Here is a 26319-nt window from a genome sequence, read left to right on the forward strand (position 1 = left end):
GAGTGCTAAACCACATCTGACTATTTCCTCCTAAGTAATTTTGGATGAAAGGCAAAAGTAGTCCACTTAAAATGAAATTGCTCATAGAGAACAAGAGTGTAGAAATTAAGAATATGGGATTATTATTATTATCAGAGTCAAAAGGCTAAGAATATCAACTGTCATTTCACCACAACCTCCCTACGTGGTTTCTGTTTGTTCGCTTAGGTGGTTGTTTTGTTTTAGAAGACGTATCCTCACCACATATAGAACAGGCTGGCCTGAAACTTTCTACATAGCCCAGGTTAGGTTAAAACTTTTCAATCATCCGTCTCAGCCTACCAATTACTGGAATTACAGGCATGTGCCATCACATCAAGTTCCCAACTGACTACATGTATACGCTAAAAAGGAAAATAAGTCAAATGTTCTGAATTGAAAATAAGTCCATTAAAAATAAAGTCAAAAGCTACATAAATGCCAATTAGCATAGTAATACCATGAGAATAAATACAAGAGGAAAGGAACCAATGCCCAAAGGATTCCTCTCTTCAACACCTAGTGGATATACAATCTCCGATGAAGTCATTGTTTTAATCCTTTGAGTATACTGTAATCCTAAATGCAAACTATCAAATCCAGTTTTACCACAATAAATATCAAAAACAGTGAACATAGAAAAACTAACATGAGGTATAATTCAGCAACGAACCCTGTAACTTTCGGCCTATAATCTTGACTTCGCTGAAATTTAGATTCCAAATAATTTCTCAAAATGCATGCCTAAGCATTTCAGTCCAGACTGCAAAATTAATGTCGAAAGCCTGGCACTGAGTGAATGAGTGTATCCATTCTGCATGGTCACGAAGGTGGGAGTCTTTCTCTGGCAATGAACATAATCCAGTGTTTTTCAAGAGAACCTTTTTACTGTATCTGATAGCACCTGAACATATTTACTAGGTATAAACTAGCAGTTCTTTTATGATGAATTACAAGTCAAGTTTCACCACTTAAGAACAGCAGAAAAAAATCTTTATCCAAATCCAATTTCTTTGCTGAAGAACCATGGTCAAATTATCTAATTAATAGCATATAAAATACTGACAACACCATCAAAGCAAAAAGGCATGGGTTGGCTCTAGCTATTATGACTGAGTCTTACCTCAGATTTATTAAGAAGATTAGATCATACACCCAGCTATTACAGCATCATAAATAACATGAACACAACAGCAACCCTAAGTAGTTTGCTGGTCACTGTCACTGTCATTTTTCCATTTTTGCCTCTCATTTCATTTTTATCCACTTCTACTGAACTTTGTCCTTTCTATCAAAAGCCTGTGGCGTATGTATGTATGTATGTATGTGTGTGTGTGTGTGTGTGTGTGTGTGTGTATACATACACTCTAAGTCATGGTGAGTCACAACAGAACACGGAAAATAAATCAAATAATGTGTACTTGTGTGCTGCGTGCTACACTCACAAAATGGTTATATTATTCCAACCTACAACCAAAGAAATTGATGCCATGGGGTTAAATAAGTTTTCCTAAGTCATTTGGTTATCAGAATCAGTATTAATTTTGCCCTACCAAGTTATCTCTCCCAGTCACTATCTAAGTCCTCCCCCGCTCCAGCACAGAATAATAGGATCACAGGTTTGCATCACCACACCTGACTAACAGAACTTCTAGTGGGGGAAAAAAACAGCAAAACATTAAGAGAAAAGCTGCCATCTCATCAAGAACTTAAAGTACCATGATTGTTCAATAAAGACAAAAGAAGGAGATGAAATTTCAAGCAAGAGCCAGCAGAGATAACAGCATTAAGTATAAAATCCATGTACTTTTCTAGAAAAACCATTAGCCCAGTATGGCAACATCAGTGCTTCTCAACCCTGGCAGAAAGACAAAGCTCTGTTGCACAATGTATCACTTGGATTATTCTGAGTTACAGACACATTGGAGAAATACTGAGATAAAATAAACACAAATTACTGAGTTTAGAGATGGATTAAAAGTAAGAGAACTCTAGGTTAGAGTGTGGCTAGGTTTCTTGTTCTACCAGCACTAAGAGGTTTTTGAATATGAAAGAGAAAAACCTATCTTCCTATGCAGTAAGTCTCAGCATACTGCCACACACACAAGTCCTCTCCCTGGCACTCTGCATCAATGGGTAGTTACAGTTTGGAGGAAGAGCTCTCCTGGGCATCCCCCTCAGTTCCACTGACTCAGTCTCCAACCACACCAGTTTCACTCAGTCTCAAGAGATCACCCATGAACAAGAAGGAGGCAATTACCAAGAGGGAAAAAGTATACCACAAAGTACACTTCCCAGTGGATCAAAGTTGATGCTGTTCCAATACATCTCAGGCTAGAGCACTGCTCAGGGCTGGACACTGGTGGCACATGCTTGTAATCCTAGCACTTGAGAAACTGAGGGGAAAGAATCCTGAGTCCCAGGCCAGCCTGGGCTGCATATTAAGTTCAAATACAGACCTCAGAAAAACTTTAAAACAAACAAATAATAAACATATGAAGTACTTCTCAGGAGGGAAAGTCCAGAGAGCATTAAGTACCTGAAGCAACCTCTCAAGGAAGGGCACTTAGAAACAAAATTGAATTGAAAAGAAACTTCTGCTGGAAAACACCATACTGGATCTCAATGCCTGAGTCCAATAGGAAACTCAGACAGGAAACTCATTTTCTCTGGCTTATCACTCCCAATACTAAACAGGCAAACTTGGCATACACCTGGTTCCTCAACAAGGGCAGTTTTCTAAAGAGACAAGAGAAATGTGTGCAAAACATCCTTCCATACTCCAACTGCTAACATTCTCATGCCCCACTAAAAGAAAAAGGCCTTTTCTCTGGTTCTTCAGAAAAAAAAAAGGAGGAAGTCTATTTTCTTAGTCCAGTGTGAGAAAAAGATAAATGAAAATATAAGAGAGCTCAACAGGCAAAGGTGTTTGCCACAAAGGCCTGGCCTCCTGAGTTTGATCCCTGTAACTTGCATAAAGGTAGAAGAAGAAAACCAACACCATAAAAAAGTCTCCTGAGACCTTCAGGGTTCCTGCTTCATGAAAGAGTCTGCCAGATATTCTGCAGGACACAGAAGAATGTGACAAACTGCCAATAGAGGCAAAACAGTCTTTCAAATTTACTGCTTCATGGAAAAGTCTACCAGATACTATGGGCCTGTAGGCTGAAGATGGATGCCCCAATGTTACAGAACTTTGGGTTACTGTCCAGGCAGCAAGATATCTCTGTTAATTCTAGAGTTTTGGAAGTTGCTTATAATGCACTTCCTGTTTACTTAGGTAATATTATATTCTTCTGAGGTCTTTGATGGAGTTGAAGAACAGATAAGTTATAATTATACTTTTTCTGATAAAAGATAAAGTAGATATAAATATTGTAACTGTAATTCTTGCTTGATACCTGTTTTATTATATATAATTTTACTAGGTTAAAATTAAAACCTTCCCTTTTATTTAGACAGAAAGGGGGAAATTATGTGGGATTTCCCTCTGTATGCTGTGAATATGTTTTACTACCAGCCTGTAGCAGGGCAGAATATAGTCAGGCTGGAAGAAACAGCAAGAGAGAGTAAGCAGAGTCAAAGAGATGCCATGTTGACACTGAAGGAGGAAAACGCACACTGGACACTTACCAGTATGCCACAGCCTTGAGCCAAGACACAAACAGAAAAGGGTTAATTTAAGATGTGAGAGTTACTTAATAAGAAGCCTGAGCTAATAGGCCAAACAGAGTTGTAATTAATATATATTTTAAAAAATAGTCTCCTGACCTCCCAAAGCACACCATTGCATATGCTTATACAATACACAGTAATAATAAAATAAAAGGGTTTTTTAAGAAAATTTAAGAGTCTTTAAAAGAATACAAAGATAAACCTGAAATGGTCTGAAATCTGGACTTTATATAAAAGGAAGGATATAAGTTAGAAATGAAGTAAAGGGAAAAGACTAAGTAAAACACATAAGTTAAAGGTCTCAGGTAACACAGGCTGACATGAAATTCACTTTGTAGTCAAGAATGGTCTTGAACTTCTGATTCTCCATCCTTCCCAATTGCTGGGATTGCAAGCCATACCCTACTCTACTATGATATATGTCATCATGAAAAAAAAATCAAGTTTAATAAATATTGGGCAGCCTTGCCTGTGTTCTCTATTTTCTGACTCAGTCTTTAAAATTGAAAATAGATCTGGGTGTGGTGGCTCTGTAATCTTAGTACTCAGTAGGCTAGCCAGGAGTATTGCCTTGAGTTTGAGGCCAGCTTTGACTACATAGTGAATTCTAGTTCTTTATGGACTACAGTGAAACCCTATCTTTAAACAAACCCAAACAGGAGCTAGAATGTAGTTTAGTTGGCACAGTGCTATACCTAGCACACATGAAGCCCTGAATTTGACCCCCAGCACCAAATAAACCAGCATAGTGGCAGATAATGTAATTCCAGCAGTCTGGAGGTAGAAACTAGATGATAAAAAGTTCAAACCCACCCTCATATATACATGGAATTCAAAGCCAACCTGTCTCAAACAAACACACCAAAAAAATCATAAACTAAGTCAAAACAAAATGTATAAGATAATAAATATTTTAGTTATCACTTGCTGAAATAATGGAATGCATTATGGTTTGTAGAAACCCAAAGATCTAATATTTTAAAATGGCAGTCAGAAACAGTTAAAGTAAAACTATGATCACTATATATATATTTTTTTTCTCTAGTAGTCTCCGAATCTGCTTTGCTATTTCTTAATCATATAATATTGAGCAATTTGGGTCCTAAAATTGTATTTTGATTAATGTGGTGGTTCGAAAGAGAATGGCCCCCTAAAAGCTCCTACATTTAAATACTTGATCCCTAGTTGGTGGAACCATTTTGAGAAAGATTAGATGTGACCTTGTTAGACAGGTGTTTCACAGGAGGTGGACTTTGGGATTTCAGAAGCCCAAGACAGGTCCAGCCCCTACCTCCACCACCTCTGCCACCAACTTGTAAATCAGGTTAAAACTCTCAGCTACTCTCCAGTGCCATGCCTGTCTGCTGCCATGCCCCATGACATGATGGTCATGGACGCACTCTCTGAACATGAGCAAGCCCCCAATTAAATGCTTTCTTTTATAAGTTGCCTTCATCATGGTGTCTCTTTACAATAGAAAAGTAACTATGATAAAGTTGTTACTTGGTATTGACAGGCCTGGTCAAGCTGCTTATTAGAGGAATGTTGACTTGGGAACTTTGCATGAGGGAAGTGGTTGAATGTTTTAAGTGGGGCTGTAAGAATGCTATAAGAGCCTGGAAGACAGTAGTAGTACTGAGAGCAGTGTGGACTATGGAGGCCCAGCTCAAGAAGTTTCAGAGTGAAACAGTATTAGAAACTGGAATAAAGTGAACCCAAAGAAAAACATATATAGATCCTCCTGGAAATTGGAAGCAGACAAGATTGCCCGTCAAAAGTTGGGAGCATGGGGGTGGGGACGGAGCGAGGAGGAAGGGGAGAGGGGGAGAGAGAAGGTAGAAGGGAAGGACTGGGGAGAGCTTGGGGGAGTGGGATGGTTGAGATGGAGGAAGGGCGTATATGGGAGCAGGGAAGACAATATCTTAATTAAGGGAGCCATTTTAGGTTGGCAAGAGACTTGGCTCTAGAGGGATTCTCAGGTGTCCATGGGGATGTCCCCAGCTAGATCCTTGGGCAGTAGAGGAGAGGGTGCCTGAACTGGCCTTGTTCCATAGTCACATTGATGAATATCTTGAGTATCACCATAGAACCTTCATCCAGCAATGGATGGAGACAGAGACAAACTGAGCTCCCAAGGCCCAATTGAAGAGCAGAAGGAAGGAGAAGATGAGCTAGGAAGTCAGGACCACGAGGGGTTGGTCCACCCACTGACACAGTGTGCCTGATCTAATGGGAACTCACCAAAGTCAGCTGGCGGGGGGCTGACTGAGAAGCCAATGAAAATGGCACTGGGATTTGTCTCTACTGTATGTGCTGGCTTTTTGGGATCCTAGTCTGTTTGGATGCACACCTTCCTAGGCCTGGATGGAGGGGGTAGGGCCTTGGACTTCCCACAGGGCAGGGTACCCTGCCCTCTCTTAAAACTGGAGGGGGAGGGAGGAGGGGAAGTGGGGGAGTGGGAGGGAAATGGGAGGAGAGGAGGGAGTGGAAATTTTGAATGGTATTATTCATAAAGCAATAATTTTTTTAAAAAAAAAGAAACTGGAATAAAGACAATTCTTGTGATGTTTTAGCAAACAATGTGGCTGCTTTTGGCCCTTATCCTAAGAATTTGCTTGATGCTAAATTGAAGAGTTTTGTAACAATATCATTGGAAGAGATTTCATTCAAGACAGCCTAGTACTGACTCATGGTTATTAGTAATCATTCTTAATGCAGCTCTACAATGAAAAAGTGCTAAGCAAGTGTTCTACCACTGAGCTAAATCCCAACTACTGGCTCCAAAGCTACAGAGAAACCTTGTCTCAAAAAAAATAAATAAATAAAATAAAAAAAAAGAAGGAAGGAAGGAAGAATGAAAGAAAGAAAAGTACAAGCAGGGCAAAGAGAAATACAAATGCACAATCTGAGGAGAAAAAAAGAAGACCAGGAAATAAAATGCCTACACCTAGGTTTGTGCTGAAAGAGGTATGGAGAAATGGAATGAAGGTAAAGATCCCACCTAGCTAACCATGCAACTTGTAAAAAGAAAATCCCTAGAGCATCTACTCCAAAAACAAAGTAAAGCTTATTCAACAAAGGAAAACACCAGGAGATCAAAGGTTATATAAATGTAATCCAATGAGAGAGCCATATTCCATCCTAAATGTACAGCAGTACTTGCCTGACTTTAGAATCCAGAATACTGGAGTGAAGAGGTTGTGAAATCTTCCTCCTTAGTTCAGAAAAAAATGTTACAGCCCTGACGGCATGTGGCATGCAGGCCCAGAGAGGCCATCACATAAAACTAAGAACACGAAGCTTGGATTTGTACTAAAGATCCAAGATGCTGGAGATGCCATAGTCACAGTCACGCACTAACCCTCTGAAACTGTAAGCAAGCCCCAGTTAAATGCTTTCTTTTATAAGTTAGCTTAGTCACAGTCTCTCTCTCTCTCTCTCTCTCTCTCTCTCTCTCTCCCTGTGTGTGTGTGTGTGCGCGCGTGTGTGCGCGCGTGTACACGCGCGCGCAAATAAATGTAAAAAACTTCTAGTTCTTTAATTTATTACCAATATACTAAAGATTACAATTTAACTTTTTTAAAAAACAATGTACTCAAGGTGGGGCTGAGGAAATAGCTTTGCACTGAGTACTTGCTGCTCTTCTAAAAGACCTGTGTTTGGATCATAGCAGCCCCATCAGTAAGTTCGTGTACATGTAACTCCAGTTCCAGGATATCAGGTCTCTTCTCACCATGCCAAAAGGCACCAGCACACACCTGGTACACATACTCAAGACACATATACAAATAAAATAAATCTTCTTGAAAATACTCTTTTTTAAAAATAATAAAGGCTATCCTCCTGCAACCTGGGTGGAACTTTGAAACACAGCTTGCTCCAATACTGAGGGGACTTAAGAGCCACACAGCAGGACACCTCACTCTCTAGGACCTCCCCAGTGGGACAAAACCCCAGGCCCCTCCCCAACTCCCTAGGCTTTTCTAGCCAGCCAGCAGGAAGTTTCCTGCGGCTAGGCTCCCTCAAAACTCAAACCTATCCACTAGACCCCACCACCACCACCACAAGGTACTAGCCACACCCCACCTAAGAGCTGAAAGCTTGCTGAGGGGACCAAGAGCTTGCTACAACACTGAGGGGATTAAGAGAGAACACCAAGAGAGCAGGTGTAGAGAGACCTCAGAGGCTTTCTGAGACAGGCATTGACAGTTCAGAGCAGACCAAGAAAAACTCCCAAACACTCAGACAGCCACTGCAAGGATTGGACCAAGACGCAAAGATACTGCAGGCCTCATCTGAAGGAAGAGATGGGTAGGGGCCAAAGTAAGAATTCCTCCAACAACCTAAAAAGCAACATAGTAACACCAGAACCCAGCGGACACACAACAGGAAGACTTAATCATCCTGACTCAGAAGAAGTAGAAGAAAACGACTTTAAACTCTTCAACTGGACTTTGGGAGCTCAGTCCAGTGCTCTGATGCAGGTGTCTGCCTCTGTTTCCATCTGTTGTTGGATGAAGGTTCTATGGTGATATTTAAGATAATCATCAGTCTGATTACAGGGCAAGTCAAGACTGGACCCCCTTACCTCTATTGCTTAGTGTCTTAGGCATGCCACCATGCCTTAACTGACTTAACCAACTGACTTCCCTTTCAAGTGATGCTATGTGGTATAAACTTACAGAAAAAGAAATAACAAGTTGTGGCTATACCACAGGTATACTGAAGTAGAAACTATAGGGTCAAATCAGAGAGGTAGCCCTATATATGGAAAATAAGTAAAGTTTAAAACCCACTTTTTAAAACACACACAAAAGCTGGTGACTTCCCCTTGCAAAGTGACTAGCTGTACACAAAACACTTATGTCAGCACACAGCCTGGATCCATACTGCATCATGTAGGAAAAAAGGCCTATTAAACACCTCTTGGTACTGTTAGTAGAACAAAAATGAAAGCCAAGTTGTAATAATGTACTGTTTGCTGATAATAGTTAAGAGATAAATACTTAAAATATCGTAAATAAAATAACAGCCCCACCTAGTGTGACTCAAAAAGAACAAATAAAATTCCCAACCTAATTATAGAAACATCTCCAAATAGTGCAAGTTATCAAAAGTAAGCAGCCCTACCTAGTGTAATTCAAAAGAACAAATAAAATTCTTAACCTAATTGTAGAAATATCCCCAAGATAGTACAAGGCATCAAAAGCCCAGTGATACTCAGGACAACTTGCAGAAAACTCTGAACAATAATAAACTTGAAATTCCTGCTAACCACACAATGATAGAATCAGTAATACTCAAATCTCTGGAAAAAAAAAAAAAGGATGGTTCAACATACAATGAACTATATTAACTGGATTCAAGCACTGTCATCTCAGAAAAGCAAGTTTTTCATTTGGAGTTACTAACCTGCGAATGAACTAAACACAGAAAAGTCGATTAAAAGAACCTTTCTTGGAAGCTAGAGAGATGGCTCTGAGGTTAAAAGTACATAATGGTGTTTCCAGAGGACCCTGGTTTGGTTCCCAGCACCTAAATGGAGGCTAGCAATCATCACTCCAGTTCCAGAGGCTCCAGTACCCTCTTCTGGTCTTTGGGCACTACACCCAGAATATACATGCAGGTAAAACAGTCACACACATAAAATAAAAATAAAATCAATATATAAAATAAACCAAATTCTCTGGTCTGAGGATGAAGCTAAGAGTTTGTCTAGTATGTTTAAGATCAAGGTTCTACCTTAAAACTGAAGAAAATATGACCAGTCTGCTTTGCTGGATATGGTGGGTCGTATCTATAATCTCAACATTTGAGAGGCTGAGGCAGGAGGATGCTTTGTTTGGAGGAGGGTAGGCACAAAAGGTTCAAATACAGCATAATGTACAACAGCCTTGAGCTTAGGCAGACACAGACTCAGGTGCTGACGCTGCTGCCAGGCCGCAGTTTCCTACTGGCTCGGGGCAACAATGGAGGCCTGACGTGAGGCAACATTCATCTTCTGGATTGGACCTCCCCAAAGGACCAGTGTGGTCTGCGATGGCACAAGAGGCTATGTTGGTGTTAGAGGTTCATGCTGCTTCCCCAGACAGAGATGAAGCCTGAGATCCATATGGACCTATACAGTCTGTGCTGCTGTCCAATGCCTTGGTGATGTCCTCTCCTCAGGCTTTGCTGTCTTGGTGTGCCAAGCTGGTGTGAGTGGCATGTGTAACCACCTGAGACCATGTTTGAGGGTCACAGTCCATGCAGTCACTAAGGTCCTGATATGGCCAACAGCCATGTTGATATCTGTGGTCCAAGTTACCACCAAAGTCCATGAGGAAGTCCATGGTCAGAGTTGATGTCTGAAGCCATGTTAATGTCTGTGGGTATGGGAGAGCCTGCCCCGCCCCTCAGTGCAGGCAGTACAGGAAGTAGTATGGGTGCAGGACAGCTAGTCCCACCCCATTCTGGCCACTGCAAAGCTTTCCTCAGCTGATGGATAGTTTCCAGCATGAATATAGGCTGAGAAAGACTCATTCCCTTTGGGAAGTTGGCCACTAAGAATTTTACCATATTTCAGTGTGGTGCGGGAGAATTGTCTGTATTCTGTCAATCATGTATTTTAATAAAACACTGATTGGCCAGGCAGGAAGTAGAGGCGGGTCAACCAGACAGGAAGTAGAGGCGGGGCAATGAGAATAGGAGAAGGCTAGGGAGGAGGAAGCTCCCTCTGCCATTCCTGCCCAGACCACCAAAGAAGCAACCTGTGAGCTGACAGCTAAAAAAGGTACAAAGCCATATGGCTAACATAGATCAGAATAATGGGTTAATGTAAACTATAAGACTTAACAAGAAGCCTGAGCTAAAGGGCCAGTCAGTTTATAACCTAATATAGACTCCGTGTGATTTTATTTGGGGCTTGCCAGCTGTGGGGTACCCGGGCAGGACAGAAACCCCAACAAGCAAGCCAGCTCTCATGTTACATCAGTGAATATACAGTCAATATAAAATGGACTTGTCTTTTTTGAAGTGGGGAGATCATGGTGGACAGGAAGTAGACATGGGAAGACTGAGAGGTGAGCACCATGAAGGCACATGATGTGAGATTCCCAAATAATCAAAAAAAATGTAAAAAGAAGGAAATAGAAATCTCTGAGACTCTGTCTCAAATATCTTCCCCTCTTATTTCTCCCCTCTTATCAACAAACTTTGTAAATTAAAACTAATTTGAGCAGTAGGAAAACTGAGCTTCAGGACCTAGTTTACTGTCAGGTAACAAAAATAAAATTCCTTACCAAGCCAAAATAGTGAGGGTAGGATATAAAAAAAATACAAAGATGGCCCATGAGATTTTTTTTCAGAATTAGCTTTAATAATAAACCCCTAGCTTACTTTAATAAACCTATAACAAGAACAGATTCTAGGCCATGATGTCCAAAGCATGACAGCTGACAGCTGATAAAACACTGAAGGCTTAATTTTCCTACCCTAGCAATCTGTCAGAATTTAACTTATTGAAAAGAGGCAATGTCTCTTTTTTTTCTAATGATGATAGTGCATACTTTCATTTTTTTTCAATTTTACCCAGCTTTATTAAAGTATAACCAACAGATAAATTTACAGGGTAAGTATCTTAATGCAGATAAACATTACAAAATGTCTAAGTCGAGGTAACCAGCTATCACCTCACTTACTTATCACTTTTTATTGTTGACATTTAAGATTCACTCTCTTTGCAATTTTCAAATATTGGTTTTTCTTATTCCTTAAAAAGACTACATTTATTTAACTTTATAATTCTGGGCTACAATACTTTCACAGTGATTTCTGATCTTCAATAAGGAAAGCATGCTGGATCTTGTCATGAACAAATTTAGCATACATGGATTCAACACAGGCCCTGCTAAATCATTCTGATTTAGATGGTGTCATGAATCTCACCGCACAAACCCCTTAAAGATGGAATGGGCATACACCACATGCAGATTTTGGTGTTTTCTCAACCTTCTTTGTATGAAGGTAAACAATTCTATTACAAGGGTTTTCTACTCCAATCTACTACAGTATAGTTTTTGTCAGAGGCAGTTTGTAGAAAGTGTGATGGTACATCAATCACTGGACCATTCTGAAGAGCTACACTATTGTTTATAGTAATTGTGATGCATAATTGACCTCTAGAACATTTCAGCCCAACTAAAACTTTATACCCTGGGACTAACATCTCCTTATTCCCTCTCCCCAGGCAGCCTCTGATAACCACCATTTTAGCCTCTGTCTCTGAGTTCAACTTTTTATATTGTATTTATAAGTTAAAACAATCAGTACTTCCATGTCTTTCAGTTCTAGGCTTATTTCATTTAGTATGCTGTCTTTGAGATTAAATCATGTAAAAAGTGATGGGATTCCCTTCATTAAGTATGAGTTGTCTTCCACTGTGTGTATACATGCATGCCTGTAAACACCATGCCAGCATTATCTATTGCTGATCAGATTGTTTCTACTTTTAACTTTCTCAGGGATCTCCATACTATTTTCCATAATGGCTGTACCAAGCCACAATTCCACCAGTAGCCTACAGAGATTTTTTATTATATCTTTACCAACATGACTTTGTCTTTTTTTTTTTTTTTTTGTATACTGCAGGCTGATCTTGAGCTCACTATGCACTATGTAGCCAAGGGTGTCCATCCAAGTGCTGGGATTAGAGTATGCACCACAAGCTTTGCTTCTTCTGTCTTTTTCACAACGACCATCTGAACAGAGAAGAGGTAATAATATGATATCTCACTGTGGTTTTTGCTTTCATTTCTCTGATGATTAGTGATATCGAGTATTTTTTTCATGGAACTATTAAGAAGAAGCCACTTTCTGATTCAGCACTAGTATCACAGATAAGTACTTATAGTTTAAGACTGACTTAAAAACTTCAATCAAAATAAAGCCCTTACTTAGAAAGATGTTCTTCCTCTAGAATTATGCAAGAAACACTGGGCAATTCCCTGCTCCATAAAAGTGGTCTTTTCTAGTTGGAAAGCTGATCCTGATACATTATTGCAAAGAATGGTGTGTTGCAGGCAACTCTATCTTGAGAAGTCCATACCCACCCTTAGTACTGTGTGTATAACTGCCCCTTTCCTTAACACACACCATTTTCTCAAAAAAAAAAAAAAGAACAACTCAAACTTTCAGAAAAAAAAAAATTCTGCTCATCCTCAATAAAAAAAAAAAAAAGTAGTAGATAGAGGTCAGTGGTGAAGTCCCTGAGTGCAAGAAGCCCTGAGTGATATACAAAACAAATGAGCACATGAAAGATGTTCAACATCATTAATGACAAGAACTAAAAGTAAAACTACAATAAAACCTGATGTGGTAGCACAAATGGAAGAGAACATCAGGAGGTCAAGGGCAGCCTCAGCTACCTAAGAACCAGTTGGAAAAAAACAAAACACAAAACACCTACAATGAAAAATTGTTACATATATAACAGACTAACCAAATTTCTAAAGATGGCAACACCAAAAGCTGGTAATGATATGAAGGAATTAGAATCCTTTGGCAAGCAAGTTAGTTACTATAACACTAGCAATTCTACTCCTTGATAAGCTAAAAGAATCAAAAACAGATATGCAGCGGAACAGTGGTGGCACACATCTTTAGTCCCACCACTCAGGAGGCAGAGGCAGGTGGATCTCTGTGAGTTCGAGGCCAGCTTGGTCTACAAGAGGTAGTTCCAGGACAGGTTCCACAAGCTACAGAGAAACCATGTCTTGAAAAGAACAAAACAAAACAAAATAAAAAACAAAATAAAGAAAAGAAAAACAGATGGTCACAGAAAAATCTATACGTATATGTTTATATAAGAGCTTTATTTATAATAGCCAAAACCCAGAGACAACCAAGATGTCTTCATGAGTAAATGATAAATTGTGGTACAGTCATACTGTGATAAACTACTCAGCAATTAAAAAAAAGCACACTATTGCCACATTACAACAAAAGGATAAATCTCAGTGCTAAGTGGAAAAAGTCAATCCTAGAATGTTAGGTAGGGTATATAAGTCATGGTTCTTTGAAAACCTGATACAAAAACACATGACTGGTTGTCAGGATTGGAGGAGAAAATACAGGCAAAGGGAAATGGGCCAAGCTATTAGAGAGGTACCCTGAGCACTCCTTGTGATGATGAAGTATGCTAATTTGACTATCAAGGTACAATATCAATACTGTGGACCTGACATTGTTAACTGTAGTTTTTATAAAATGTTATCAATGGGAAAAACTGAGTAAAGAGTACAGAGGAATCTTTGTATTATTTTGTGCAACTACATGTGAATTTATAGTCATCCAAAAATGATTCAAAACCTAAAAGATACATTCACACAGATCCACATCTATTTTAAATGTTTTCCTTGCCAGTGGGTGTCATTGTGTACCCAAGACTACCTTAGAACTTGATACACAGGTCAGGCTGCATACAAATTTGAGTTTCTCCTGCCTCCACCTCCCAAGTTCTGGGATGACAGGCTTGCACTGCACCACCATGACTATCTGAATGCTTTCAATTTTATTTCCTTTGGATTTCAAGAGCTGTTCTCACCCCACCTTCTTCTTTGTTTCTCCAATGCTAACGGTCTCCACTGACCGCTCTTCTTTACAGATGTCATAAAGTCCTTCACTTCACACAAACCCAAACATTTGGCTAACTCTATTATTACCAAATGTGATCCATAAAAGCCACTCCTTAAATCAAAGTCCGTCTAAAAACCAATCAGGTCCAGAGTCTGTTATTTTTATATATCCATATTGCTTGACAAGATCACATTCCATACAGAACCTTTAGAATTTTACTATATATTCGCAGCAGAGCTCCCCAGGAAACAGACATTGTTTTCACAGCAGTGATGCTTGCTCACTTGCTTGACTATTTCACCAAACAATGTGTGTTTTAAAGTTCTAAATTACAGGAAGTAGGAGGAAGATTTTTAAAAAATGGCAAGCACCAATGTAAAGAAACAAGTAAAGACACAACTTTCAAAAGAGAAGAAAAATACAAGTTTTAAAAATACAGATGCTACCTGGAGTGGTGGGACAGCCTCTAATCCCAGCACTTGGGATTCAGAGGCAGGAGGAGCTCTGCATTCCAGGCCAGCCTAGTCTACAGAGCAAGTTACAGGACAGCCAGGACTACACAGAGAAGCCCTGCATCAAAAAAACCAAAATAATAATAATAATAATAATAATAATACAGATGCTGCAAATAGAAAGAATGAGACTAGACAGGGAATATGTATGAAGAAACTGGTATTCCACTCTGTAATACCATAACAACAAACATGCTTGAGATCATATCAGGCCAATAAAACCTCCTACAAAACCAGGTCTATAAAGTCTATTCTTCTGCAATTTTAACAACAACATGCCTACTGAACTAAATTCAATCCCCAGAATGACTACACACACATCAAAGCACACATACATATGCACACACATACACACACACAAAAAAGTAACTTTTTAAAATTTTATATAAAGCAAAAGAGCTAATACTTTAATTAAAGTCATCATTTTTGACAAATGAACATCATTACTTATCTAACATACAATATAACAATTACCTGGAGTCTTAAACTCCAAAAGAATGGAAATATTCAAATGACCCAGGTTCGGTGATGTGCACCCATAACCCCAGCATTAAGGTGGAATTGGCAGCAGGAATAAGAGTCATCCTAAACTGCATGAGTTCCACGCCAGCTTAGGCTACATAACACTACGTAAGACTATCGAAAAAAATAAATAAATAGAAAAACTAAATACCCAAATACTTAGAACTATTTGTGGCTATTATTACTGGTTTTGCTTTTGCAAAATCATCAATCTATTCTCAAAGCACACAGCTAAATGAAGAAACAAATGTAATACAATGCAAGATACATGTTAACTCTTCAAGAAGGAACAGTGGGTAGCACTTTACAGAGTCCTAACTCTATATGTATCATTACAAAAAACACTGAAGCTGGGTGTCTGATCCCATGCCTTCAATACTCAGGAGACAGAGACAGGCAGATCCCTATGAGTTCAAGACCTTCTTCTTCTACATAGTGAGTTCGTGGCCAGAGAAGACTATGTAGCAAAACCCTGTCTCAAAACATAAAACAAATAACATTGAGGCAAACAACTGCATTCTAGACCACTTAGATGTTTCAATATGTAGCTTATATTTTACAGTCCTAAATTAGTTGTGCAAATATCTATTACATGATTAAATTTATCACTCACTCATTGAGAATTATCTAAACTCTTAAAAAAAAAAAAAAAAAACTTTATCTGGAGCAGGATAAGTCCAGACATTTCAACTAAATTATTTCCTTAGTCAGAAATAAATGTTCCAGCCAGCATAATTTCTAAATTACTTATCTTTTTTAACTTTATTTCATGCGCATTGGTATAACAATGTCAGATTCTCTTGAACTAGAGTTATAGACAGCTGCGAGCTGCCATGTGGGTGCTGGGAATTAAACCCGGATCCTCTAGAGGAGCAGTCAGTGCTCTTAACCACTGAGCAATCTCACCAGCCCCTAAATTACTTATCTTAACATATCTTAACATAAAATATCTACAATTGCTATTTTGATTGGCAAAGTTTCAAACAGTAAAGATGAACTGGCTTTTTTTTAAGCCTCAATTTTTAAATTAGTCTAAACAAAATTATTATGGCACTGATGGAATTAATTTCCATTCTATGGCACACCCAAATGAGAAGAACCTTGACCCTGTCCTTGGTACTCTCTTTCATTTGGTTTATCTGTAGGTTTTGAAACAGGGTCACAATTTGTAGCCCAGTCATGGAACTCAAGCTCTTCCATGCTAAGATCACAGGTGTGAGCCACCACCCAGTTTATTCTGATTCTTTTAGAGACATAAAATACTTCTTCAGGTTCTTCAAACTCATAAAAAGTACTAGTTATATTCACAGTTGGTTCACTTTTAAACATGTATCACTATACTTAACCAAGAAAACAGGGAAATGATACAGTCAGTAAGAAAAATATATAATCTAAACTTACTGATATTCATTTATTGGAAAAAAAAGATTGGCTATATATACTTAAGCAAAAACACACAAGCTGGGCAGTAGGACAGGCTCTAAAACTAGAGGAACCCTGTCTTGAAAAACAAAAACAAAAAACACACACACATATACTCTATATATACATATACATATAGGAATATTAGAAACCATGGAGACTGGATATATGTTGCACTAAGGAAGTCACCTATTGCTTTCACAAATTGCACATTAGTTGTGGTGGTGTGAGTGAGAGTGCCCCCCATAGGTTTATATATTTGCATGCTTAATTCCGACCTGAAGAACTGTTTAGAAGGATTAGAAGGTGTGGCCTTGCTGTAGGAAGTGTGCCACTGGGGATGGACTGTGAGGTTTCAAAAGACCCAGTTTCTCACTCTCTCTGCCTGCTGCCTACTATCAGGATGTAAAGCTCTCAGCTACTTCTTCAGCACCATGTCTGTTTGCAAACTGTCACACTTTCCACCATGATGATAATGAACTAATCTTCTAAAAGTGGAGGCAAGTGCCGATTAAATGCTTTCTTTTATAAGAGTTTCCTTGGTTATGGTGTCACTTCACAACAATAGAATAGTAACTAAGACACGGTTATACTTTATGCTTTCAACAAAACTGATCACAAAACCTTACTCAGAACACATTGCTCAATCTACCATATGGAAATATGTTGACGTCATACAGAGCATCTTGGTCAGGATTTGTGGAGAAAACAATTTTTTGGTCTTAAACTCAGAGCCAAGAAAATCCCAGGTATGGTGGGTGATACAGGGCTTTAATTCCAGCCTTTTGGGAGGTGAAGGCAGTAAGACCTGTAGTTCAAGATCATCCTCAGCCTCTCAGTAGTTCACATAGCCAACCTGAACTTTGAGACCTGTCTAGAAAGTCAGGGAGGGGCTGGAAAGATTGCCTATAGGTTAAGAGCACTGGCTGCTCTTCCAGAGGAATGGGGTTCAATTCCCAGCACCTTGTGACAACAGTCCGTAACTCCAGCTCCTGGGAAGCCAACATCATCTTCTAGCCTCCACAGGCACTGAACACATGAGGTACAGAAATACATATAGACATAAAATTAAAAAATAAAATAAAATTCTCAGGGCCAGCCAGGTGGTGGTGATGTAGGGAGGCAGAGGCAGGCGGATCTCTGTGAGTTCAAGGCCAGCCTGGTCTACAAAGTGAATTCTAGGACAGCCAGAGATACACACAGAGAAACCCTAGCTCAAAAAAAAATTTTAAAAAAAAAATCTCAGGGCCATTGAGATGGTTTGATGGGGTTTAAAGGCACTTGCCACCAAGCCTGACAACCAGAGTTTAATCCTCAGAACCTACATGGTAGAAACAGAGAACTGACTCCCACAGGTTGTCCTCTGATCTTCACATATCCATACATACATATTTTGTGTGGCATACACACAAAATAAGTAGATAAAATGCAATTTTAAAATATATTTTTAAAGCAGATGGGTAAGATGGCTTAGGGGGTTAAAAGCACTTGAAGAAAACTTGATGGCTGGAGATCAATGTCTGGAATAGGAAGGAAAACTAACTTTACAAAGCTGACCTGACTCCATACAAGCCCCATGGCATACATGCACCCCCATATCTATCATACACACATAATAATAATCATTTCAATCATCATATTATACTTACACTTACAATATAAAATGTTATTATTTAAAAGCTATAATTATAAAAATAAGTAATCTGTAATGAATGATTTTTTTCCTTCAATGACTGCCAAGGATAGACTTAATCAGAATTCACTAAAAGGCTTTCATATACTTCTTTCCTAATAAAATTGACAACAGGCCCTCCTTTGGCTGACCAGGTGTTGGGCACCATAAAACACTACCAACCTGTTAAAAACCATTATTAGCATTAATGATAGATTCTTTTGGTTCTTATTGAAGGAAGTTAAAGGTGGAAGTATATCAGGAATTCAAAGTTAGAGGTAGGAATATATCAGGAAATCAAGGGCAGCCTCAGCTACATGGCAATTTTGAGGTCAGTCTGGGCTACCAGAGACCCTTCTCAAAGATACAAACTTGTGCTGGAGAGGATGTGGAGTAAGGGGAACACTCCTCCATTGCTTGGGGAGTGCAGACTTGCACAGCCACTTTGGAAATCGGTATGAAAGTTTCTCAGAAAATTGGGAATCAATCTACCTCAGGACCCAGCAATACTACTCTTGGATATATACCCAAATATATATATACCCAAAGGATGTATACTAATACTACAAAGGAACTTGCTCAATTGTGTTCATAGAAGCATTGTTCATAATAGTTAGAATCTGGAAACAACCTAGATGCCTCTCAACTGAAGAATGGATAAAGAAAATGTGGTACATTAACACAATGGAGTACTACTCAGCGATAAAAAACAATGACATCTTGAAATTTGCATACAAATGGATGGAACTAGAAAAAAAACATCCTGAGGTAACCCAGACCCAGATAGACAAACATGGTATGTGCCCATTCATAAGCGGATATTAGATGTAAAGCAAAGGATAACCAGCTTATAGTCCACCATCCCAGAGAAGCTAGGCAACAAGGAGAACCCTGAGAGAGACATACATGGATTCCCCTTGGGAAAGGGAAAAAGACAAGAACTCTGAGAAAATTAGAACAGGGGAAAGGGAGAGAGGGAGGGGAGAAGAGGAGGGAAGAGGAAAACAGAAGAGAATGGGATGCTCAAGTAGAGGAAAGGGCAGTGAGGGAGAGAAAGAAAAGAGATATCTTGATTGAGGAGCCATTAAAGGGCTATCGAGAAACATAGCACTAAGGAAATTCCCGGGAATCCACAAGGATGCCCTCAGCTAAGACTCAACGCAACAGTGGAGAGGGCACCTAAACTGGCCTTCCTCTGTAATCAGATTGATGACTACCTTAATTGCCATCATAGAATCTTCAACCAGAAACAGATGCAAGCAGATACAGAGATCAACAGCAAAGCACTAGACCGAGTTACCTGAGACCAGAACAGGAGAGGAAGGAGTGATAATATGAGCATAGGGGATCAAGACCATGATGGTGATACCCACAGAAACAGCTGACCTGAGCTAGTGAGAGCTCACTGACTCTGGACTGACAGCAGGGGAACCTACATAGGACCAAATTAGGCCCACTGAATATGGGGGACAGTTGTAAGGCTTAGGCAGTCTGTGGGGCCACTAGCTATAGGACCAGGATTTATCCTTAGTAGTTGAACTACTACTAGGAGCACATTCTTTTTGGAGGGATACCTTGCTCAGCCTAGATATAAGGGGAGGGCCTTGGTATTGCCTCAAAGTGAAGTGTCAGACTTTGTTGACTCTCCACAGAAAGCCTTACCCTTTTTGAAGAGTGAATGAAGGAGTGGGGTAGGGGAAGTTGAGGGAAGCAGGAGGAGAGGAGGGGGTGGGAACGAAGATAGTTATGTAAAAGGAGGAGACTGTATTTTTTAAAAAATCTTTTAAAAAAAGTAAAGATAAAAATGAAACATTCTTCTGATGTTTACTTTTTTATAAGTAAAAATCTTGGAGAATGGAGCAAACTGATCTCCTAATTGGCAGCTGCTACACACTCCCTTGCTCTAAGTGCCTTCAGCAAAGGGGATGTCAGTCAAGCAAACAACCAAATCTCCTTTACACCACTGGAGACTTGGAACACTCTGCAACTGCCTTGGGGAAGCTGCACAACGATCACAACTGCTTGCTCTAATCGCCAAAAATGAAAATATAAGTCCACACAAAAAAACAGTACATAGGACATTGTTCGTAACAATCCCAAAATGGAAATGATCAAAATATGCACCAACTTCATGGACAAATAAAATGTGAGACATGATGCGGGAGAATTGTCTGTATTCTGTCAATCATATTTTAATAAAATGCTGATTGGCCAGGCAGGCAGTATAGGCGGGAAAACCAGACAGGAAGTAGAGGTGGAGCAAAGAGACTGGGATTATTCTGGGAAGCAGGAAGCTCCCTCTGCCATTCCTGCCCAGACCACAGAGAAGCAACATGTGAGCTGACAGCTGAAAAAGGTACCAAGCCATATGGCTAATGTAGATAAGGATAATGGGGTAATATGTGTTATAAGAGCTAATAAGTAGCCAGAGCTAAGGGCCAATCAGTTTATAATCTTATGGAGTCCTGTATGTGATTTTCCTTGGGAGTTGCCGGCTGTGGGGTACCGGGCGGGACAGAAACCCCAACAAGCCAGCCCTCATGTTATAGAGACAAGTACATTCATACAGTGGAGTTTTAGCAATAAAAAGAAATGAAGTCAGATACATAGCCATATGGATAAACCTTGAAAACATTTCCTTAAGTAACAAAAAAATAATAATTCCTGTATAAATCTATTTACACAAAATGTCCAGATGTCCAAAGCAGCAAGTAGGAAGCTGGACGTGGCGGTGCACAACTGTAATACCAGCATTTAGGAGGTGGGGGCAAAAAGATCTAGAGTTCAAAGTTATCTTAGACTACACATAGTTCAAAAACAGCCATGAAAAAATAAACAAAAGAGGAAAGGAAGAATGGCATGGAAGAGAGGAAAACAATGAAAAGTGATTCTCAAAGAAGATGTGTTTGTTTGGGGAAGATAAAATAGTCCTAAGTTAGACTGTGGTGATTACTGCACAGCTCTATCAATATACTGCAAGCCATTCAGCTACACTTTTTTTGGGGGGGTAGGAGGGGTTTCAAGACAGGGTTTGTCTGTGAAACAGTCCTGGCTGTGCAAGAACTCACAGGGAACTGCCTGCCTCTGCCTCCTGAGTGCTGGGATTAAAGGTGTGCATCACCACCACCTAGGCAGTTACACATTTTAAACAATATGTAGATCATATGCTATTATGTGAATTATATCTCAATAAAGATACTTTTTAAAGATAGGGTTTCATATACTCCAGGCTGGTCTGGAACTTGCTATGTAGCCAAAGATGACTCTGAACTCCCGATCTTCCCGCTGTCGCCAACCAAGTGCTGGGATACAGGCATGAACAATCACACTTGGCTGTAAAGCTATTTTTTAAATGGTAATGTATTTTATTTTATTATTCAAGGTAAAAATTTAAAAACAAAATTTTAAGTACAATTAGAGTGAATGCCAATTGCTCTGACCCACCAAACAAAACATGGAAATGACTATTAGTTAAATAATGTGATAAATAAGAGTAGAAATACAGACATGGGATTTGAAAAATGAAAAAAACGGAGCTATTGTTCACAACTTACTTGGAATAAGAATGTTAGTACTTGAGATGTAAGGGTAATTCGGCTGTGGCATCACATTGATCACCAAGATTGACCAGGCTGACATGGCTAGCTAGGCAGGTGTTCCCTTCCTTCGTCACTGTTCTAAGTGTGACCTTCTCAGGCTGCACTGAAGAGGAGGCCCTCTATGATAATTGACTTTCTTCAGCCAAGGGTTGAAGTGTAACTGTATTTTTATGCCACAGCCTCAAAAGAAGCTCTCAGCCAGGCATAATTGGTGCAGGCCTTAATCCCATCTGGAGAAGCAAGGGCAGGCAGATTTCTGCAAGTTCAAGGACAGCATGATAGACATGGCCACGCTGGGCTGGAGAAATGGCTCAGAAGGTAAGACCACTGACTGCTCTTCTAGAGGACCTGGGTTCAACTCCCAGCATCCATCCACATGGTGGTTCACAACCATCTATAGTAACACCTCGTGCCATCTTCTAGCATGCAAGAATACATGCAGGCAGAATTCTATATACATAATAAATAAATAAATCTTTAAAAGAATACTGGCTGCTCTTTCAGAGGACCCAGGTTCAATTCCCAGCACCCAAGCCTGTCTGTAACTCCAGTTCCAGGGATTCTGACATCCTCACACAAACATACATGCAGACAAAACATGAATGAAAATAAAATAATTTGTAAAAATTTAATCCAAATCCTCTAACAATATAGTCAGGAAAAACAACTAAAACATATAGGGTCATGTGATAGTTCCTGAACTTCTTTTTTGTTGTTGCTTTAACAGTGTTCCCATGAAGTAAAGACTTCGTAATTCATGCACAAGCACAGAACCAGAAGAAAAAGAATTCAGTAATAATAATGAGAAAATCTTGGGAGAATGGATAACATGTTTAAATTATAACATATACATTACTAAAACCAAGATGCCAGAAAATCAAACACCAAAATCCAGTTGATACAAATATATTACTGGTGCTAGACATTTGGCTCAATTAATGGAATGTTCACCTAACAGGCAGCAAGTCATAAATTCAATCCTGAGCATGGCATAAAACTAAGCATGGTGGTGCTAGACGATAATCCCGGCACTTAGGAAATGGGGGTTTGATGAGGTATTCTCAACTAAACAGCAAGTAGGAGCACAGCCTGGGATACAGGAAACTACATCTCACATGTAAAACAATAAAATGTTTTACACTGAGGGTTAACATATTAATCACAGTAAACTAAATTTATGGTACTAAGTTATTTATTGTACAAAACAACAGCAACTAAAAACCACAAACAACTCAAGACAACACGGACGCTGCTCTAATAAGGAATCCTGCCTAAACTCTGGTCCTAAATACTCAATTCAGCAGCCAGACTTCCTAACAGACGAGAACATAACATTTTCAGTCACTGAAAGACAAACAGTAAAAGCCACTAATAACGCATTTAGGAGAGGATTAGGGAGGGGCCCCGGGCCTTTATAAAGGACTATGAAATGAAAATCACTGGCCTTCCACAGCACAAGAAAATAGGGAACGAGAGGAGCATGATCATGATACAAAGAGGACAGGGGAGCAATTGTGTGAAAGAACTGGCACAAAAAAAAGGGGGGAGCTAAAAGGGCACTGGGGATTCAACTCAGTGGTAAGGCATTGTTGCTTTATTTAGTTCAAACCTTAGCACTGGAAAAGAAAAAAAAAAAAGAAGGAAAAAGAGGGAGAGGTACAGACTACTAAGGACAGTCATTTCCAGGAGAAGGGATATTGAGAAAACTTGCTTGAAACTAACATTGGAGCCTGGAGAAGAAAGCTGTGCAAGTGAAGCTAAAAGCAAAAGTCCCGGGCCTTCGGTCACTCTTTACTGGGACAAGTCTCCCCATGAAATGACTAGTGACGCCTTCTGGAGGGAGGAGCGCGGACCCAATGTTGTGCAAGGAGTGGTAAAGCGATTTTCCATTCAGACTGAACGGAGACCAGAAAGCTCCACAGGAAAGAACGAGGAGAAAATGGTTCTAGGATACCAGGAAACTGCGGGGGTTCAAAATTGGTCTTGGTGAACAATTTTCAACAGGAAGTATAGCATATGGCAATCCCCAACTAAGGCAGAACCAAAGTAGTGAAGAATCTGTGGGCTGGGCACAGTTCAGCGGAAAAGCGCTTGCCTGGCACACTGAGTTCCGTCCCCAGCGCACCAAAAACAAAAAAAAAAAAAAAAGAAGAAGAAGAAGGAGGAGGAGGAGAAGGAGGAGGAGGAGGAGGAGGACGGCGACGACGAAGTCGACAAGGAGGACAAGGACGAAGACTAGGGAGGCAGGGTCGGTGCTAGGAACTAGAAACCCATTTTCCCTCCCCTGTGACCTTGGACGAGTCACTTCACTTCCCTGCGCCCCGTCTGCTACAGGAGAACAGTAACTGTGTCCCAGCGGTGGGACTGCTCAATGGCTTCCATAGATGTATTAGCACATCAATTCGCACAAAGCCTTGCTTTGCTCTCTGTGTAACAAGTGCCAGGTAATTAACCAGGTCCGTTCTGGCGGCTCCACGGGCAGCGCTGGTGGAAGCTATCGGAGAAGGAGGCAGGGCAGGGAGAAGAAGGAGCACGTCCAGGAGCAGGCAAGGTCCCGGGGCTGCACTTGGGCGAGGTCGTCCTCACGAACCGCGCTCTCAGGTGAAGGAAGGTGGGAGAACTCATCCCCCAGGACCGACCTCACCAGGACGCTCTCAAAGGAGCTGTGATGGGCAGTTCCACTGCACGCAGAGCCGGCGCCCGCTCCTGACTGAAGAGCTGCTGCCCGAAGCGAGCGGCGGCCCAACAGAGCCGAGCCTCACCCTCTCTCCAGACAGGCTCCTCAGCAGGGCCTCGCCCAGGACGCGGGACACCCGCGACTCTCCCCTCAACCAGCCGACGCGCTCCACCCGCTCCCGCCGACCCGGCCCCGCCCCGGTACCTGAGCGTGGGCCCGATACAGGCCGTGTCTGTGCTCTCGATCTCCCTCAGGATCCTCTCGTGCTCCGCGGCCGTCTCCAGGCTCTCCTCCGCCATCTTCGCCCGCTCCATCGCACGGCACAGCCGCGCGGCCCACACTCACCAGGGACCCCCAGAACCCACAGCCTAGGTTCCGCGGCCACTGGGCCAGCACCCCGCAGAGCGACCCCGCCCTCGGATGCCACGCCCCCAGGCGTCAGCCCGGGCGCGAGCGTCGCGCACTGCCGCATGGGATTTGTAGTTCGCTGAGTCAGGCCGTGCTGGGTTCTGTACATTCACTCCTCGGATCTGTGCTAATTGCTGCGACCTTGATATAGATAGAGCACTTTATGACACCTGTATACAGTGACATCAAATCAGGCAGTGGTATTAACTCTGCACAAATTTTTTAATGTGGATGGGTATTTCCGTGCACTACAAGTTTGCCTGGTACCCCAGGAAGCCAGAAGAGGATGTCAGATGACCAAGGATTGGAGCTACAGATGGTTGGTTGTGCGGCGCCCTGTGGTGCAGGGAATGGAACTCCAATCGTCTGGAAGAGCTATAAATGCTCTTATCAACTGAGCTTTCTCCACAGTCCCTAAATATGAAGCCCAGGTTGCCCTGGCACTCAAAATTCTCCTGCCTCCACCTCTTTTTATTCCTTTGAAATTATAATATAATTACAAGGTTTCTCCCTTCCCTTTCCTCCCTCCAAGCCTCCCATATACCCCTCCCCACTCTCTTTCAAAAAATGGTCTCTCTTTTTACTGCTATCACATGCATACACAAATACAAACATATATATATATATATATATACACACACACATATATATGTGTGTTTGTATGTATGCATTCCTAAATTTAACCTGTTCAGTCTATATAATGTAACATGTAGTATGTTTGCAGGGATGACAGTTTCTGCCTCCACCTCTTTTTTATTTATTTATTTTACATCCTAACCCCCTCCCCATCGTCCTCTTTCCAATTCCACCTCCCTTCCATTCCCGAATCCCCTCCTCTTCCGTCTCCATCCAGGAAAGGGCAGGTCTCCTAGGATCATCAATAAAGCATGACATATCAAGTTGCAGTATGACTGAGCACCTCCTCTGTATTAAGGCTGGGCAAGGCCACCCAGTATGAGAAGTAGGGTCCCAGAAGCCAGTAAAAGAGTCGGAGACAGACCCTGTTCCCGCTATTAGGAGTCACACAACTGTAGAATATGCAAAGTGCCTATGTTGGTCCCATGCAGGCTCCCTGGTTGCCGGTTCAGTCTTTGTGAGCCCTTATGAACCCAAGTTAGTTGACTCGGTGACCCTTCCCACGGAGTCCTTGATCCCTCGAGCTCCTACACTTCTTTCTCCTCCTCCTCTGCAGGATTCCCG

At 40.8% G+C, this 26319-nt stretch overlaps 1 protein-coding gene across 7 annotated transcripts in view; it reads right to left on the reverse strand.

The window, feature by feature from the left end:
- Nucleotides 1-25125, reverse strand: part of Exoc6b (exocyst complex component 6B) — a 459484-nt gene extending 434359 nt beyond the window's left edge. For 6 of the 7 annotated variants that reach the window (XM_085690547.2, XM_048416402.3, XM_085690545.2 and 3 more), the window contains exon 1: nucleotides 24916-25125. In XM_085690547.2, the coding sequence (XP_085546673.2) occupies nucleotides 24916-25025 (110 nt within the window). In that variant the 5' untranslated portion in view covers nucleotides 25026-25125. Of the gene's footprint in view, nucleotides 1-24673; nucleotides 24694-24915 lie in introns of those variants that run through there. The other variant, XM_087907066.1, reaches the window with a different exon arrangement.
- Between the last annotated feature and the right edge of the window lie 1194 nt (nucleotides 25126-26319).

Source organism: Myodes glareolus, chromosome 6 (genome assembly GCF_982192425.1).
Source record: "Myodes glareolus chromosome 6, mMyoGla1.1, whole genome shotgun sequence".
NCBI lineage: Eukaryota > Metazoa > Chordata > Mammalia > Rodentia > Cricetidae > Myodes > Myodes glareolus.